Source organism: Peromyscus maniculatus, chromosome 12 (assembly GCF_049852395.1).
Source record: "Peromyscus maniculatus bairdii isolate BWxNUB_F1_BW_parent chromosome 12, HU_Pman_BW_mat_3.1, whole genome shotgun sequence".
Lineage (NCBI taxonomy): Eukaryota > Metazoa > Chordata > Mammalia > Rodentia > Cricetidae > Peromyscus > Peromyscus maniculatus.
In genome coordinates this window covers 12,069,046-12,083,091 of record NC_134863.1, presented here as the reverse complement: position 1 = coordinate 12,083,091, position 14,046 = coordinate 12,069,046, and the positions used below count along the sequence as shown (strand labels likewise).

The window sequence follows — 14,046 nt, the reverse complement described above, 5'->3', positions numbered from 1 at the left end:
ATAAAATCAGCTAAACCATAACAATGAGAACTTTAGATTTACTAAACATTGTGTAGGTAATTGCTTTCTAATGATTGACGGTCTTATGAGTGAAATAAACAATCGAATTGAGCAAGTGAAATGTTACATAAATCAGTTCCAATGCAATAGAGACCCAAGAAAACAATCTCTGCAACGAGCAATGACATGGAAACTCAAGCAAATCATGCAAGTGATTAAGTATCTCAATGGTGGCATGATATTTGCCAATAATTAAACTTTACTACAACTTTAACCACAAATGGTTATGATTTTATTGTAATTGTGCCACATGCCATTCAGATTTCTTGTTCATGGGTATGCATGAATAGGCATGTGTGAGTGTAGTTTTGATAATAGGTGTGGATTAGATGCATTTGCTTGGTTGCAGGTAAGTGTTCCTGTGCATGGATGTGAGAGGAGGGTGTGGACTATCCTGCATTAGTCCACACACTCAGTTACCACCTGCCCTCCATTCTGATCCCCTAGTGTCAGAACCCTCACTGGTGGTATTGGCAGGGGTCATCCTCCATAGTCCTTCTTGCCTAGCTTTATGAAGGACCCTCAACCTAATGCCAATTCAGGTATGGACACAAGCAAGTGCCCCATACCCAGGCTCTCTGGAGTATTCTAAACCTATTCTAAACCTGTTCTATCATAATGTGCTGCCCACCCATGAAGGCCCTCTATTCCCAGACCCAGGCAGATTTATCAACTCTCTTATGAGTCTGAATCACTTCTCTCCTTCCATTCCACCCACCAGCAGGCCCAGACCCAGAAAGGCAGCACATGTGTCAGCCCTTTTGCTGACTGTGACCCATGATACTCACTCTTCACCCTGTGTGACTATGCCACACCAAACAGATTATGGAGGCCAATACTAGGACCATCTTTTGAAATCTCACCCAGGACCCTTAACTCATCCCACCACTTAGTCTCAGACATAAAGTGGTAGCCAGATCCATGCATAGAAGTCATACATTTTTGGCAAGGCCTAGGTGAAGGCCATGTGTTTTGTCTTCAAAAAAGCACTAAAGGTGGATATTTCTCAGAGGCATCTGCCTTTCCATGTAAAAAGAGGGTGTCTGTACATGAGGCTGCCTGCAGCACAGCTACAGACGGGTATAAAGTAGAGACAGTGTCAAGGAAATTAGCAGACATTGCACTAATTGGGGTCAGAGCATTAGGTGTTTGAGAGTTCCAAATGGACCATCAAAAGTCAGTGGTTTGGCTTTGTCACTTTCCATAAATTTTGGGACAACTTTTTCAGGGTTTTTTTTAATGTAATTTAGTTGTTCTTTTACACTAATCTGATTAGGAGACCTTTCCTAGCTGATTTTAGACTCAACTCTTCCCTCTCTTTTTTCATATTCAAGTGTATCAGCTGTTCAACAGCAAGGTTTCACCTCTACCCACAAGGCAAGGGCATGAGTCAGATAACCTATTAAGATTCAACCGTCTTTCTGGGCATGCAGTCTCCAGAGAAGGTTTCTGTTTTGTCTTCTTCTCTCCAAGTTGTCTTGTGACTCTGATGAGCTTAGTGAGGGAGAGAAAATTATGGAATAAAAGAGACATGGGACATAAGAGACTCAGTTGGGCATTCTTTTGAGCAATGTTTCAATGTTCCCAGGTAGAAAGGATATCACACACCTTGATGCATTACCAGGTGCAGTGTCTACAGGACCCATGATCCCAGAGGAATGCACCAGATAAGGGAGGAAGAAGATAATGGGGGTAGAGACTGCTCCTAGATCTAGGAGGGACACCTTGCTCAGAAGCAATAACTGTTGAGTTTAAGGAGAGGAGACACAATGTATTAAGGCTACTGAGATTGTCTGTGAGAAGGAGCCAAGCCCAGAGTTGTTCAATGAGACAATGCAGAAGATCAGACAGACTTGTAAAGATCAAAGTCCATCAACCTACCAAAGAGATGAGAGCCTGGAGGAAACACACTCCTCAGATATGAACTCATTGCCGCCCAAAGACCACCATGTCAGATACTCCAGGAGAAAGTCATAAATATACAAACATAGAGGACAGACACAGCCTGTAGCAAGATGTGTGCCAAGAAGGTTGCTCCCCAATTGCTCATGTCCTTCAGCTCTTGGAACATGGATATTAGCTTATGGGAACTTCCTAAGACACCCTCAGTATCTTGGAATCAGAATCAAGAATGCATGAAAAAGAGCCAAGGTAGGGGTCAGAGATCAGATCCCTGCTCACTCATAAGGTCAGAGGCTCAAGGATGAAGGACAAGTCTCTGACCTCCTTTACACTTCAGTCATCCTGCATGGCAGTCCAGGATGAGGCACATAGGCTGGAAATGAGCTACACATTAACACTAGGCCCTTCCTTGCCAGTATATTGCAGATGTGGTCGTTGTGTCAGACTAAACAGCCATTTTACCCAGCAGTCTACACTGTTGGTGCCACGTGAAGCAGGAGTTAAAAGTGAACAGAGGACTATGCATGGACTGCTACAAGTCCTGAAGGAAGAAATGGAAGGGCTCTGTTCTTCCTTTATCATTGGGCTTACTCTGCTAGACTATCACCTACAGGTTCCTTAGAGTACAAGAGAGAATACTGTTCCTCCCCAGACACAGTGGATCTATCACAGGTAAGGACACAAAGTGAACACAACACTTCATGGGCACTGTCATGGTGAATCTCAACAGTCAATTGGATGATACCCAGTACTGGGCAGCAAGTGTGAGATTAGAGCAGTGTACTTTAGGTGAGGTGGAAAGACTACTGAACTCTGCATGACATCATGGCTTAGGAAGGGATCAAGGATATATAAAAAGGTAAGCTGAGCATGAGCATTAAATCTTCTGGTCGCTGACATGTTATAACGGGACTCTGCCACAGATTCCTGCCTGTATATATAATTACCCTGTGTTACAGTCTATAAGCTGAGACTATATTGAAAATGTACCATTTCCCTTTTAGGTTATCTTCACAAGATTTTGTGACAACAACTGAATAAATTATCCAGGCAGGCATAGTTACAATGCAGAGCTAGTAAGTCCATCCCAAACCGTGAATTATTGGTAGTATCACAGACTTAAAACAGTAAATGTTCTGAGGAAATGTGTACCAATGAGAGGATAAGCAAAGCACATTAAATAGCACACTCTGCTCACTTTCCATTATGTCCTTGTAACAGGAACAGAACAGATACCTCCTATTTTTGTTGTCCTTAATGAAATCTTTACCCCATTGCTAACTGAAGAAACAATGCATAACATGACCACTAGTGGACTCTTGCTCATTGGATCATACCTGGAACATTGTTATCTAAGGTGAATCTCACCCTCTGTCATGAGATGCTAGAACTTTGCCAGGTTCCTTTTAGGAACATCAGCTCTACTCCATCTGCATTACCCACATGTGGGAGAAAGGATTAAGGGTGATTCACCTATTCCTGTCTACAGCAGGTGAAGCCATCCTGACTCATTCTAATGAGCCTCAGTTTCCAACAGTTCATGCTATTGAATGAGAGCCAAAGGTGACATCAGATGCATTTTAAAATCTGTAGTTGTGTTTACATTGAAGACTTAGATATATTGGAATTATCCTACATAGGGAAATAGTCTTAAGCTTCTCTTTAGATTTACATATAAAGAAAATGATTATCACCACATTACACAACTGGACAGAATTACAGAATTCACAACATACCTTTTTCATTAGGAATTTCTATAGAATAAAATTTACAGATTTCTGGTGTCATCACATCTGTATGCGGTATTGCTTCTCTCTGCTGAATTCTCTTCAATAAAGGAGAAACTGGGAATGCATCGAGAATAGAGTTTCATGTCAGCCTCATGGCAGAAAAACAGAGGAAACTAACAACTGTGTGTTTGTACATTTGATCTGATTGCTTGTTTCCGGGTATAGTCATCAGAGTGAGATTGTGCTTCAGGAGGATCACTGAATAGTGTACAACCAGTTAAGCATTACATGAACATGACAAGTAAAAGCTAATTTATGTGGAAATGCAGAAGGAAGTGCCCCATGACTGAACACACTTTGTGAGTGTGGTGTCAGAGCAGAGTGGTATCACTCTAATCCTTCTTAGAGCCCATGACACCTTTGCAATGGCTCCATTCACCAGCTGCTCACTAAGACCCTAAGAATTTCTTAAGGACTACCCACAGGACTCACTAAGCTAATACAGATCTTTGTAATATATACTATAGGAAAAAGCACAGGCATTCAGAAGTGCCCTGTGATTCTGTGAGATACCAGAAGACTTCAGCTACACAGGAGTAACTGAATTCAGACAAACTGTTTCATTTACTCTAGAACACTGGAGAACTGTTATTCTTCATTCTTTGACTGCCCCTTATATAGTAGTACATCTCATGGACAATGTATGGCATTGTCCATGGGAGGTAGGAAGGTAAGAAGCTTTGAAAACTTGTGACATTTCACACAATGGAGCAGTAACAGCTGCATTTGTGTGCCAGTGACGACCTCTCCTGACAGAAACAACTGACAGGAGACATGCTCTGCAGGCAGTCCCTGACTCCAAGTGTGAGCTACCTCCCAAATGAGCTGTGGGATTCCTGGATCAGTAAACAGCACCTTCCTCTATCATCCTCAACCTGTCACCGGCCTCTCAGTGACTGAGTCTGAACCTCCGGAACAAAATTGGGAGGATACCAATGCTTCCAGGCTCCAAGTCAATCTAAACCAAGCTGTCACGTGGAGGATGGGAGGAAAGGAAACTCTTTTAATCTCACCAAACCTGGATAAACCCTCTACAGGAAGAGGCTGGAAAAGCAGCCTGGTGCCATTGTAGGTGACAGATGTCCCCTGAAACTGTGTGGACAGTCTGAACTGAGTTCAGCTAAAAGAATGGTAGTCTACACAGGCTACATGTGAGTTTGCAAGGTGCTGTTCATCTATGCTTCATGAAAGCTCTGTTTCTCCAGAATCTTTTCCCACACACAGACACATGGGCAATGGACGAAGTCCTACTCCCCTCTGTTGTTTTCTTTTCACTTTTTTTCAGAGAAACGGTCTCTGGCCCACAGTGATCTCAATGCCACTTTGTAGAAATAGATGACTTTGAACTTAAAATTCTCCCATCGGCACCTCTGAAGGAGGTTTATAAAGCTATACAACCACAGCACATCTTTTGCATACTGGGAGCTCAAACCCAAGGCCTTAGAAATGGTAGGTATGCAATAACCACATTCTCTCTCAAGAACTAGCTCTTCTTTGCCAAAGGCCTTCATAGCACATGCCTGAGCAAATATACAGAAAACATTTTGCAAATAACGATGCTCTTCTCACTCCTACCTGCTGCCTGTGGTCCCCCTAGTGCTTCCACTCACAGGCAGTATGGACACTGACTACCAGTGAGCAGAAGTCCCCTTGGAGCCCAGAGTCTAGCTCACATTTAAAAACCTGTTGCCAGGAGCTAAGGAGACCAGAGGTTAACATCCCCTGCTGTTCCTGTAGAGGACACAAGTCTGGTTGGTTTCTATCACAGAAAAAACAGCTCAAAACAGTCTATAACTCCAGTTGCTAGAAACCATACAGCTAATTTGAGTCTGCATATGTATCATAGCTACAAATGGTGCACATACATTTATGCAGGTGAACACTTGTATACCCAAAATGAAAATAAATATATCTTTAAAAAACGTCCTTCTGTTAAGAAAATGCTTCAGCACAGATCCAGAGACACGTGGTAACTGGAGTTCCTAGTGGATATTATTGTTTAGATGAGTGTCTCTTTTGTGCTCATGCTAATGTTGTCTATTTACTAAATCTTGTAATTATTTTTATATATATTACATTTATTTTTGTTCTATTAAAATCGTGATCTTAAATTTGCATGAGAGAATTTTTTAATTTTTCATTTTTTCCCTTTTGTTGGAAACAGATTTTTTCATACAACATTCCTAAATTATAGTTTCATCTCCCCCTGATCCTGCCAGTTCCTCCCAACCCCCCCCTCATCTGGATGCACTCCCTATCTGTCTCCCACTTGAAATAAAAATTTCTGAAAGAAACAACCAAACATGACAAAAGAAATATAAGAGAAAGCAAAAACAATCATATCTAACTATTTCTTTAAAAAATCTTTCTTTCCTATTTGATACTATAATAAGGACATCATTTCCCACGCCTGTTTCTCAATGAAAACCCTCCTCTATACCCATAAACCTTTCCTTGCCCTCTTTCAAAGCATGGCTACTCTTCTAACTAACTGTTTGTGTGTGTGTGTGTGTGTGTGTGTGTGTGTGTGTGTGTGTGTGTGTGTGTGTTCCAAATCAGTACTGTACTGTACTGTAAAACTCTAAGGGAAAAAACCTCTGCCGCATCACCCCATGCATTGTCTGTCTCCCATTCTCAGATCACTGATCTGACTAGAAGCCTGTGGGCATTCTAACCTTTCATTTTTCTGAATGTCTGTAGGTAGATGAGAAACAATACCCTGGGCATTTGCCTTCTGTGGTAGTAACTACAGGGTCCTGATCTCTGCAGTTTTGACCTATTGAAGGCAGATACTGGGATGTTGCAAGTTAGGGATTACCAAGACCTCGGGCTATAGAAGGTCTCTTGATCTGCATGGACAGCCTCATCATTTACCTCTGTGCCATGGTTTATTCTTCCATAGAGTAGCACACAAACAAATAAATGTACTACATGTGATGGGCTTTGACATATATACTTTAGGTCAAGCGTGTATCCTAATATGGTAATTCAACAGCTTATCCCTGTAGATTGGACTGAGCAATTGAGATACCTATCTTGGGGAAAACAGATTTAGATGTAGCCTGGTATACACCATTCCAGACTAACTACAGGCATCATAGCTGAATCCAGTGCATATGGACAAATGCCTCCACTATTTTTTTTTTAACTTAGGGGTCCACTTTAAAAAAAAAAATACAGTCCAAATGCTCCCAATAGGTGGCATAAATCACAGTGGCTGCTTAGATATAAGGATACCCAGTATTTATAAAATTCATTTGTAAAGGGTGTCTTAAGGAAGAGATTCCATAATACATACTCCTTCTTTGGCTGCGGCAACGCACCTGAAACATAAAAGAAAGAAAACAGTCTGTGGCCTAGGTCATGATGAGTTCTGTTTGCATGGGTCATTGAAACACATATGAACATGATATAATGCCAATCAAAGTGGGAAAGAGTCTTCAAATAAAAGACTCTGCTTTAGTATATATGATGGTGTCACAAAAGAACTGGTGTTCCTCACTTGTACCCCTTCCCACTTTTGCTGGTTCCCACACCAGATCAAGAGGCACTATCTGTTTGGTCTCTGCTGCGTGTTCCCTAAGCCACACTGCAACATGCTGGAGCATCTTTATGATCCTGCTATGAAATTAACCCTGCCACAATGTAGCCTCAATTATTTACACTAATGCTCACGTGTTAAAAGTCTAACCTTCAGCATCCCTACACTGGACATAGGAAGATTGCTCCATATGACTGTTGTAGAACGTACTGCATGGAAATTGAGGGGATCTGAAGTGCCTGACAACTTCTAAACCAAAACTTTAAGTTTTATCTAAGAGGATCTTTTTTCTCCAGAAGAAAAAGCCTGCTCACAAGACTGATAATTAACACTGGATGCTTTGATGCTCTATTCAGTTTGGAACAGGCTGGTACAATTCTTCTTCTCCCCTTCCTAAGCTAACTCTCTAATACCCATGATGCCTGCTCAGTTTTGTTGTTCAGTGGGATATCCTCTGAAACATAAGATCACTAAAGTAACCTTTCTACTTTAGAGAGAAAAAGGCCCTCTTACCTCCAAGGGATTTTCTTCTGTGCGGCCATCTGGTCTAAGTGTGTCATCATTTTCCGTTAAACCTAGGGGGACAGAAAGTCATGAGCTTGCAGACTGTCAGCTCTTGGTCCTGCTTCCTACCTATGTAGCATCTTTGCTTGATGTGGGTAAAAGTGCATGGACTTAGGACATGTGACTAGACCTACTGAACAGGATGGTTGGGCAGCTGCTGAACCGTCTTCCCTTGAAGGAAATTAAAGCAGAGAAAGACCAGGAGAGATATGAGTAAGAGATTTGTTGCATTTCTAGACAGTGGACACCCAAAGCAACATAAAATAATCTGTCTTTGATTGTGTATTGTTAAATTAACATTTTCACATGTATTCTGTTTAGGGCCACTTGTGAAGTCTCATTTTGGGTGTGGAGGTCAGTGGATAGCTTGTGGGATCTGTTCCTCCCCTTTTGCCAGGTGTGTTCTGAGTTTCAAATCCAGGTCATTGGGCTTAGAGAAGGCATCGATTTCCTTGGAAAGAAGAATTTTATCCTTCCCTGTGGCCAAACTTGTGTTTAAACTTTAGTGTGTGTGTTTACAATTTTTATCATTCCAATTTCAGGTAAGAGTTGACAGATGAGGACGGCAGGAATACAATCTTTTATGTAGTAAAAGTCTCACATGAAACTCTCAACTTGGAAAGAAGAGAATCACTATGAAGGAAGCAGCTGTATAGGATGTCAGCATTTTACTCCAAGATCAAAAAACATAAAGAAATTTGCACGGACTAGGAAGAGAATCACAAGCTAAGAGCAGAACTAGAAATACAAAAGAAACTCCAGGACTTAGAAGATGTGTAACGATAGAATGTTGGCAGATAAATGCCTAGTGATATATGAGAGTGCTTTCATTAGCCACTCTCAAGAAAAAACCCATGAACTACTAGGAGAAGCAAAGACCATTTTGAAAGATGAAATAGGCAACTTTGAATCCAGAGTGACATCCATTCAGCAGGTGTTAGCACATCTGAAAGTTCAGTTGGATGCAAAAATTGTCCATCAACATAACCAGTGAGGCTGGTGAAAAGGAATAACATCAATATGCAAATATTAAAATATTTGTATATCTTATCTGGAGCTGTGGGTTGTAGTTTGGTTACCCTTTTCTTTACTTCTGGTATCCATTTATGAGTGAGTACATACCAGAGAAGCTAGGTAACAAGGAGGACCTAAGAGGGATGCAAGGAATTCCTGGGAGAGGGAAATAGATGAGACTTCCTGAGTGAACTGGGGGTTATGGGGGACAATGGAGGGTAGTTGTCTGGGATGTGAGCATAGGGGAATGGGATGGTGGAACTGGAACAGGGGCAGAGTGGGAGAGCAATGAAAGAGATATCTTGATAGAGGGAGACATTATGGTATGGATAGGGAGAAACCTGGTCAGGGAAGTTCCCAGGAATCCACAGGCATGACCCCAGCTAAGATTACTAGCAATAGTGGAAAGGGTGCCTGAGTTGTCCTACCCTGGTGATCAGATTGGTGAAAAGCCCTAACTGTCATCATAGAGCCTTCAGTGAATAACTGATAGAAACCCATGCAGAGAGCTAAGCACCAGGCTGAGTTCCAGAAGTCCAGTCGATGAGAGGGAAGATTGATTCTATGATCAAGGGGCATCAAGACCATGATGGGAAGACTTACAGAAACAACTGAACCAAGCTAGTGGGAACTCATTAACTCTGGACCCACAGCTGTGGAGCCTTACATGGGACTGTACTGGGCCCTCGGTGGGGGTGAGATATTTGTGTAGCTTGGTGTGTTTCACTGCACCCTGACTGTAGGAATAGGATCTATCCCTGGAGCATGAGCTAGCTTTTTGGAGCCCATTGCCTAATGTGGGACATCTTGCACAGCCTTGATGAAAGGGTGTGGGGCTTGGACCTTCCTCAGCTGAATGTTCTGGGTTTTGCTGACTCTCCATGGGAGGCCATACATTTTTGAAGGAGGAGATGAGTGGTAGGCTGTGGGGAAAGGCTAGAGGCAGAGCAGAAGGGATGAAGGAGGTATCTGTGGTCAATATGTGGAATGAATAAAAAATTTCTTAAAAAGATTTGTCTAGCAAACTCAAGCATTGTTGAAATGATAATTTCCATTCTTCAAAGGACATGGAGAGGAGTTTTAAACATTTCATTTCATTAATGGAAATCTATATATTTAATGTATTTTGCTTCTTTATTTCATATTTTCAGAAGGAGACAATATTTATGTATCCATTTCATATCATAAGTATATCAATTTTAGTGGGTTCATGTGATGTTCATAAAATCAGCTAAACCAACAACGAGAACTTTAGATTTTCTCAATATTGTGTAGGTAATTGCTTTCTAATGATTGACGGTCTTATGAGTGAAATAAACACTCAAATTGAGCAAGTGAAATGTTACATAAATCAGTTCCAATGCAATAGAGACCCAAGGAATCAACAATCTCTGCAATGTGCAATGATCTGGGAATACAAGCAAATCATGCAAGTGATTAAGTTTCCCAATGGTGGCATGATATTTGGCAATAATTGACTTTACTACATCTTTAACCAGAAATGGTTATGAATTTATTGCAATTGTGCCACATGCCATTCAGATTTCTTGTTCATGGGTATGCATGAATGTGCATGTGTGAGTGTAGGTTTGATCATAGGTGTGGATTAGATTCATTTGCTTGGCTGCAGGTAAGTGTTCATGCACATGGATGCGAGAGGAGGGTATGCACTATCCTGCATTAGTCCACACACTCAGTTACCACTTGCCCTCCATTCTGATCCCCTAGTGTCAGATCCCTCAGTGGTGGTATTGGCAGGGGTCATCCTCCATTGTCCTTCCTGCCTAGCTTTATGAGGGACCCTCAACCTAATGCCAATTCAGGTATGGACACAGGTAAGTGCCCCATACCCAGCTCTCTGGAGTATTCTAAACCTATTCTAAACCTGTTCTATCATAATGTGCTGCCCACCCATGAAGCCTCTCTATGCCCAGACCCAGGCAGATTTATCAACTCTCTTATGAGTCTGAATCACTTCTCTCCTTCCATTCTACCCACCGGCAGGCCCAGACCCAGAAAGGCAGCACATGTGTCAGCCCTTTTGCTGACTGTGACCCATGATACTCACTCTTCACCCTGTGTGACTATGCCACACCAAACAGGTTATGGAGGCCAATACTAGGACCATCTTTTGAAAGCTCACCCAGGACCCTTAACTCATCCCACCACTTAGTCTCAGACATAAAGTGGTAGCCAGATCCATGCACAGAAGTCGTACATTTTTGGCAAGGCCTAGGTGAAGGCCATGTGTTTTGTCTTCAAAAAAGCACTAAAGGTGGACACTTCTCAGAGGCTTCTGCATTTCCATGCAAAATGAGGGTGTCTGTACATGAGGGTGCCTGCAGCACAGCTACAGACGGGTATAAAGTAGACACAGTGTCAAGGAAGTTAGCAGACATTGCACTAATTGGGGTCAGAGCATTAGGTGTTTGAGAGTTCCAAATTGACCATCAAAAGTCAGTGGTTTGGCTTTGTCACTTTCCATAAATTTTGGGACAAACTTTTTCAGGTTTTTTTAATGTAATTTAGTTGTTCTTTTACACTAATCTGATTAGGAGACCTTTCCTAGCTGATTTTAGACTCAACTCTTCCCTCTCTTTTTTCATATTCAAGTGTATCAGCTGTTCAACAGCAAGGTTTCACCTCTACCCACAAGGCAAGGGCATGAGTCAGATAACCTATTAAGATTCAACCGTCTTTCTGGGCATGCAGTCTCCAGAGAAGGTTTCTGTTTTGTCTTCTTCTCTCCAAGTTGTCTTGTGACTCTGATGAGCTTAGTGAGGGAGAGAAAATTATGGAATAAAAGAGACATGGGACATAAGAGACTCAGTTGGGCATTCTTTTGAGCAATGTTTCAATGTTCCCAGGTAGAAAGGATATCACACACCTTGATGCATTACCAGGTGCAGTGTCTACAGGACCCATGATCCCAGAGGAATGCACCAGATAAGGGAGGAAGAAGATAATGGGGGTAGAGACTGCTCCTAGATCTAGGAGGGACACCTTGCTCAGAAGCAATAACTGTTGAGTTTAAGGAGAGGAGACACAATGTATTAAGGCTACTGAGATTGTCTGTGAGAAGGAGCCAAGCCCAGAGTTGTTCAATGAGACAATGCAGAAGATCAGACAGACTTGTAAAGATCAAAGTCCATCAACCTACCAAAGAGATGAGAGCCTGGAGGAAACACAATCCTCAGATATGAACTCATTTCCACCCAAAGACCACCATGTCAGATACTCCAGGAGAAAGTCATAAATATACAAAACATAGAGGACAGACACAGCCTGTAGCAAGATGTGTGTCAAGAAGGTGGATCCCCAATTGCTCATGTCCTTCAGCTCTTGGAACATGGGTATTAGCTTATGGGAACTTCCTAAGGCACCATCTGTATCTTGGAATCAGAATCAAGAATGCATGAAAAAGAGCCAAGGTAGGGGTCAGAGATCAGATCCCTGCTCACTCATAAGGTCAGAGGCTCAAGGATGAAGGACACGTCTCTGACCTTCTTTACACCTCAGTCATCCTGCATGGCAGTCCAGGATGAGGTGCATAGGCTGGAAATGAGCTACCCATTAACACTAGTCCTTTCCTTGCCAGTATATAGGAGACGTGGTAGTTCTGTCAGAGTAAACATCCATTTTACCCAGCACTCTACCCTGTTGGTGCCACGTGAAGCAGGAGTTAACAGTGAACAGAGGACTATGCATGGACTGCTACAAGTCCTGAAGGAAGAAAGGGAAGGGCTCTGTTCTGCCTGCTTCATTGGACCCTAACTGCTAGACTGCTCTTGAATAATCCTTTTGTACACTGTGAATATATGTTGGTGTGATTGGTTTAATAAACAAGCTAAATGGCCAATAGCTGAACAGGTAAAAGTTAGGTGGGAAAGCCAAATTGAGAATGATGGGATATGGAAGGGTGGTGTCAGAGGAGTTGCCAGCCAGATGCAGAACGAGTCAGACATACCTAATTGGATAGACGTAAAAGCGCTAAGCCTCATGGGAGAATATACATTAATAGGAATGAGTTGTAAGAGCTAGTTAGTAATAAGCCTGAGCTATTGGGTAAACATTTATAATTTATGTTAAAGCTCAATGTGGTTTTTATGAAGCTGCTGCTAGCACCCAGAGAAACTCTGCCTACAATAGACTATCATCTACAGGTTTCTGTGAGTATAAGAGAGAATGTTGTCCTTCACCAGACAGAATGGCTCTATCGTGTTAGTACACAAAGTGAACTCAATACTTCATGGGCACAATCATGGTGAATCTCAACAGTCAGTCAATTGGATGATACCCAATACTGGGCATGGAAGTGTGAGATTATATCTATTAGGTTAGCTGAGGTGGGATGACTAATGAACTCTTCTTGGCATTATTGCTTAAGAAGGTGTGATGGTTATTGCTTGCCAACTTGTTTGCATCTGGAATGAACTAACCCCCCAAAATGGAGGGCATATCTGTGAGGAATTTTTTTCTTAAGTTGAAGTAGGAAGACCCACTTCTAATTTGGATCTTTGGAAGAAATAGGCTGTAATGCCAGTGAAGGAATGCACTTGTTAACAAGACCAGAACAATCAGGCAAAGAGCAAAAGCTTCCTTCTTCCATGTTCTTATATAGGCTTCCAGCAGGAGGTGTGGGCTGGATTAAAGTGTGGCTTCCTGCCTCAAGTTCTCAGTTAAAGGCATGTGTCTTCATGCCTCAATTGCTTGTCTTTTCCCAGCTCAAAAGATCTAGATTAAAGATGTGTCTTCCTACATCAAAGGGGGAAGTGAACAGGAGCTCCCATTCCTAACCAAGAAGCTATCTTCATTGGCAAACTCAAGGGAAAAATCAGTTTTCTCCAATAGAGTCTCATTAGGTATATTAACCACGCTTAAGGGTAGACCCAATGCAAGCATGCAAGCTGTAGATGGCCAACACACAACATACTTAATGGTTTTGTAGACTTTTTGGGTCTCATATTGCTTTTGGGGGAGCATTTTTAAAATCTTACTGGTCTTTTACAAGTATATTATAGTTTCTGATTTGGTGTTTTTATGTTGCTTTTTTGAGTGTGTGTGTGTGTGAGTGTGTGTGTGTGTGTGTGTGTGTGTGTGTGTGTGTGTATTTGTTGTGCTTTTACACTGATTATATATTGGTTTTCTTTTTTAATTTGCTTGTTTCTTTTCTAC

The 14,046-nt window shown here is 41.9% G+C and overlaps 1 protein-coding gene across 1 annotated transcript in view; it reads right to left on the bottom strand.

The window, feature by feature from the left end:
• LOC143268217 (uncharacterized) overlaps positions 1-14,046 on the bottom strand; it is a 73,558-nt gene that overhangs the window by 42,532 nt on the left and 16,980 nt on the right. The window contains exons 7-9 of the mRNA XM_076549353.1: positions 7,807-7,868; positions 7,051-7,075; positions 3,699-3,806 (exon numbers count right to left, since the gene is read on the bottom strand). Coding sequence (XP_076405468.1) covers positions 3,699-3,806; positions 7,051-7,075; positions 7,807-7,868 — 195 coding nt within the window. The remainder of the gene's footprint in view (positions 1-3,698; positions 3,807-7,050; positions 7,076-7,806; positions 7,869-14,046) is intronic.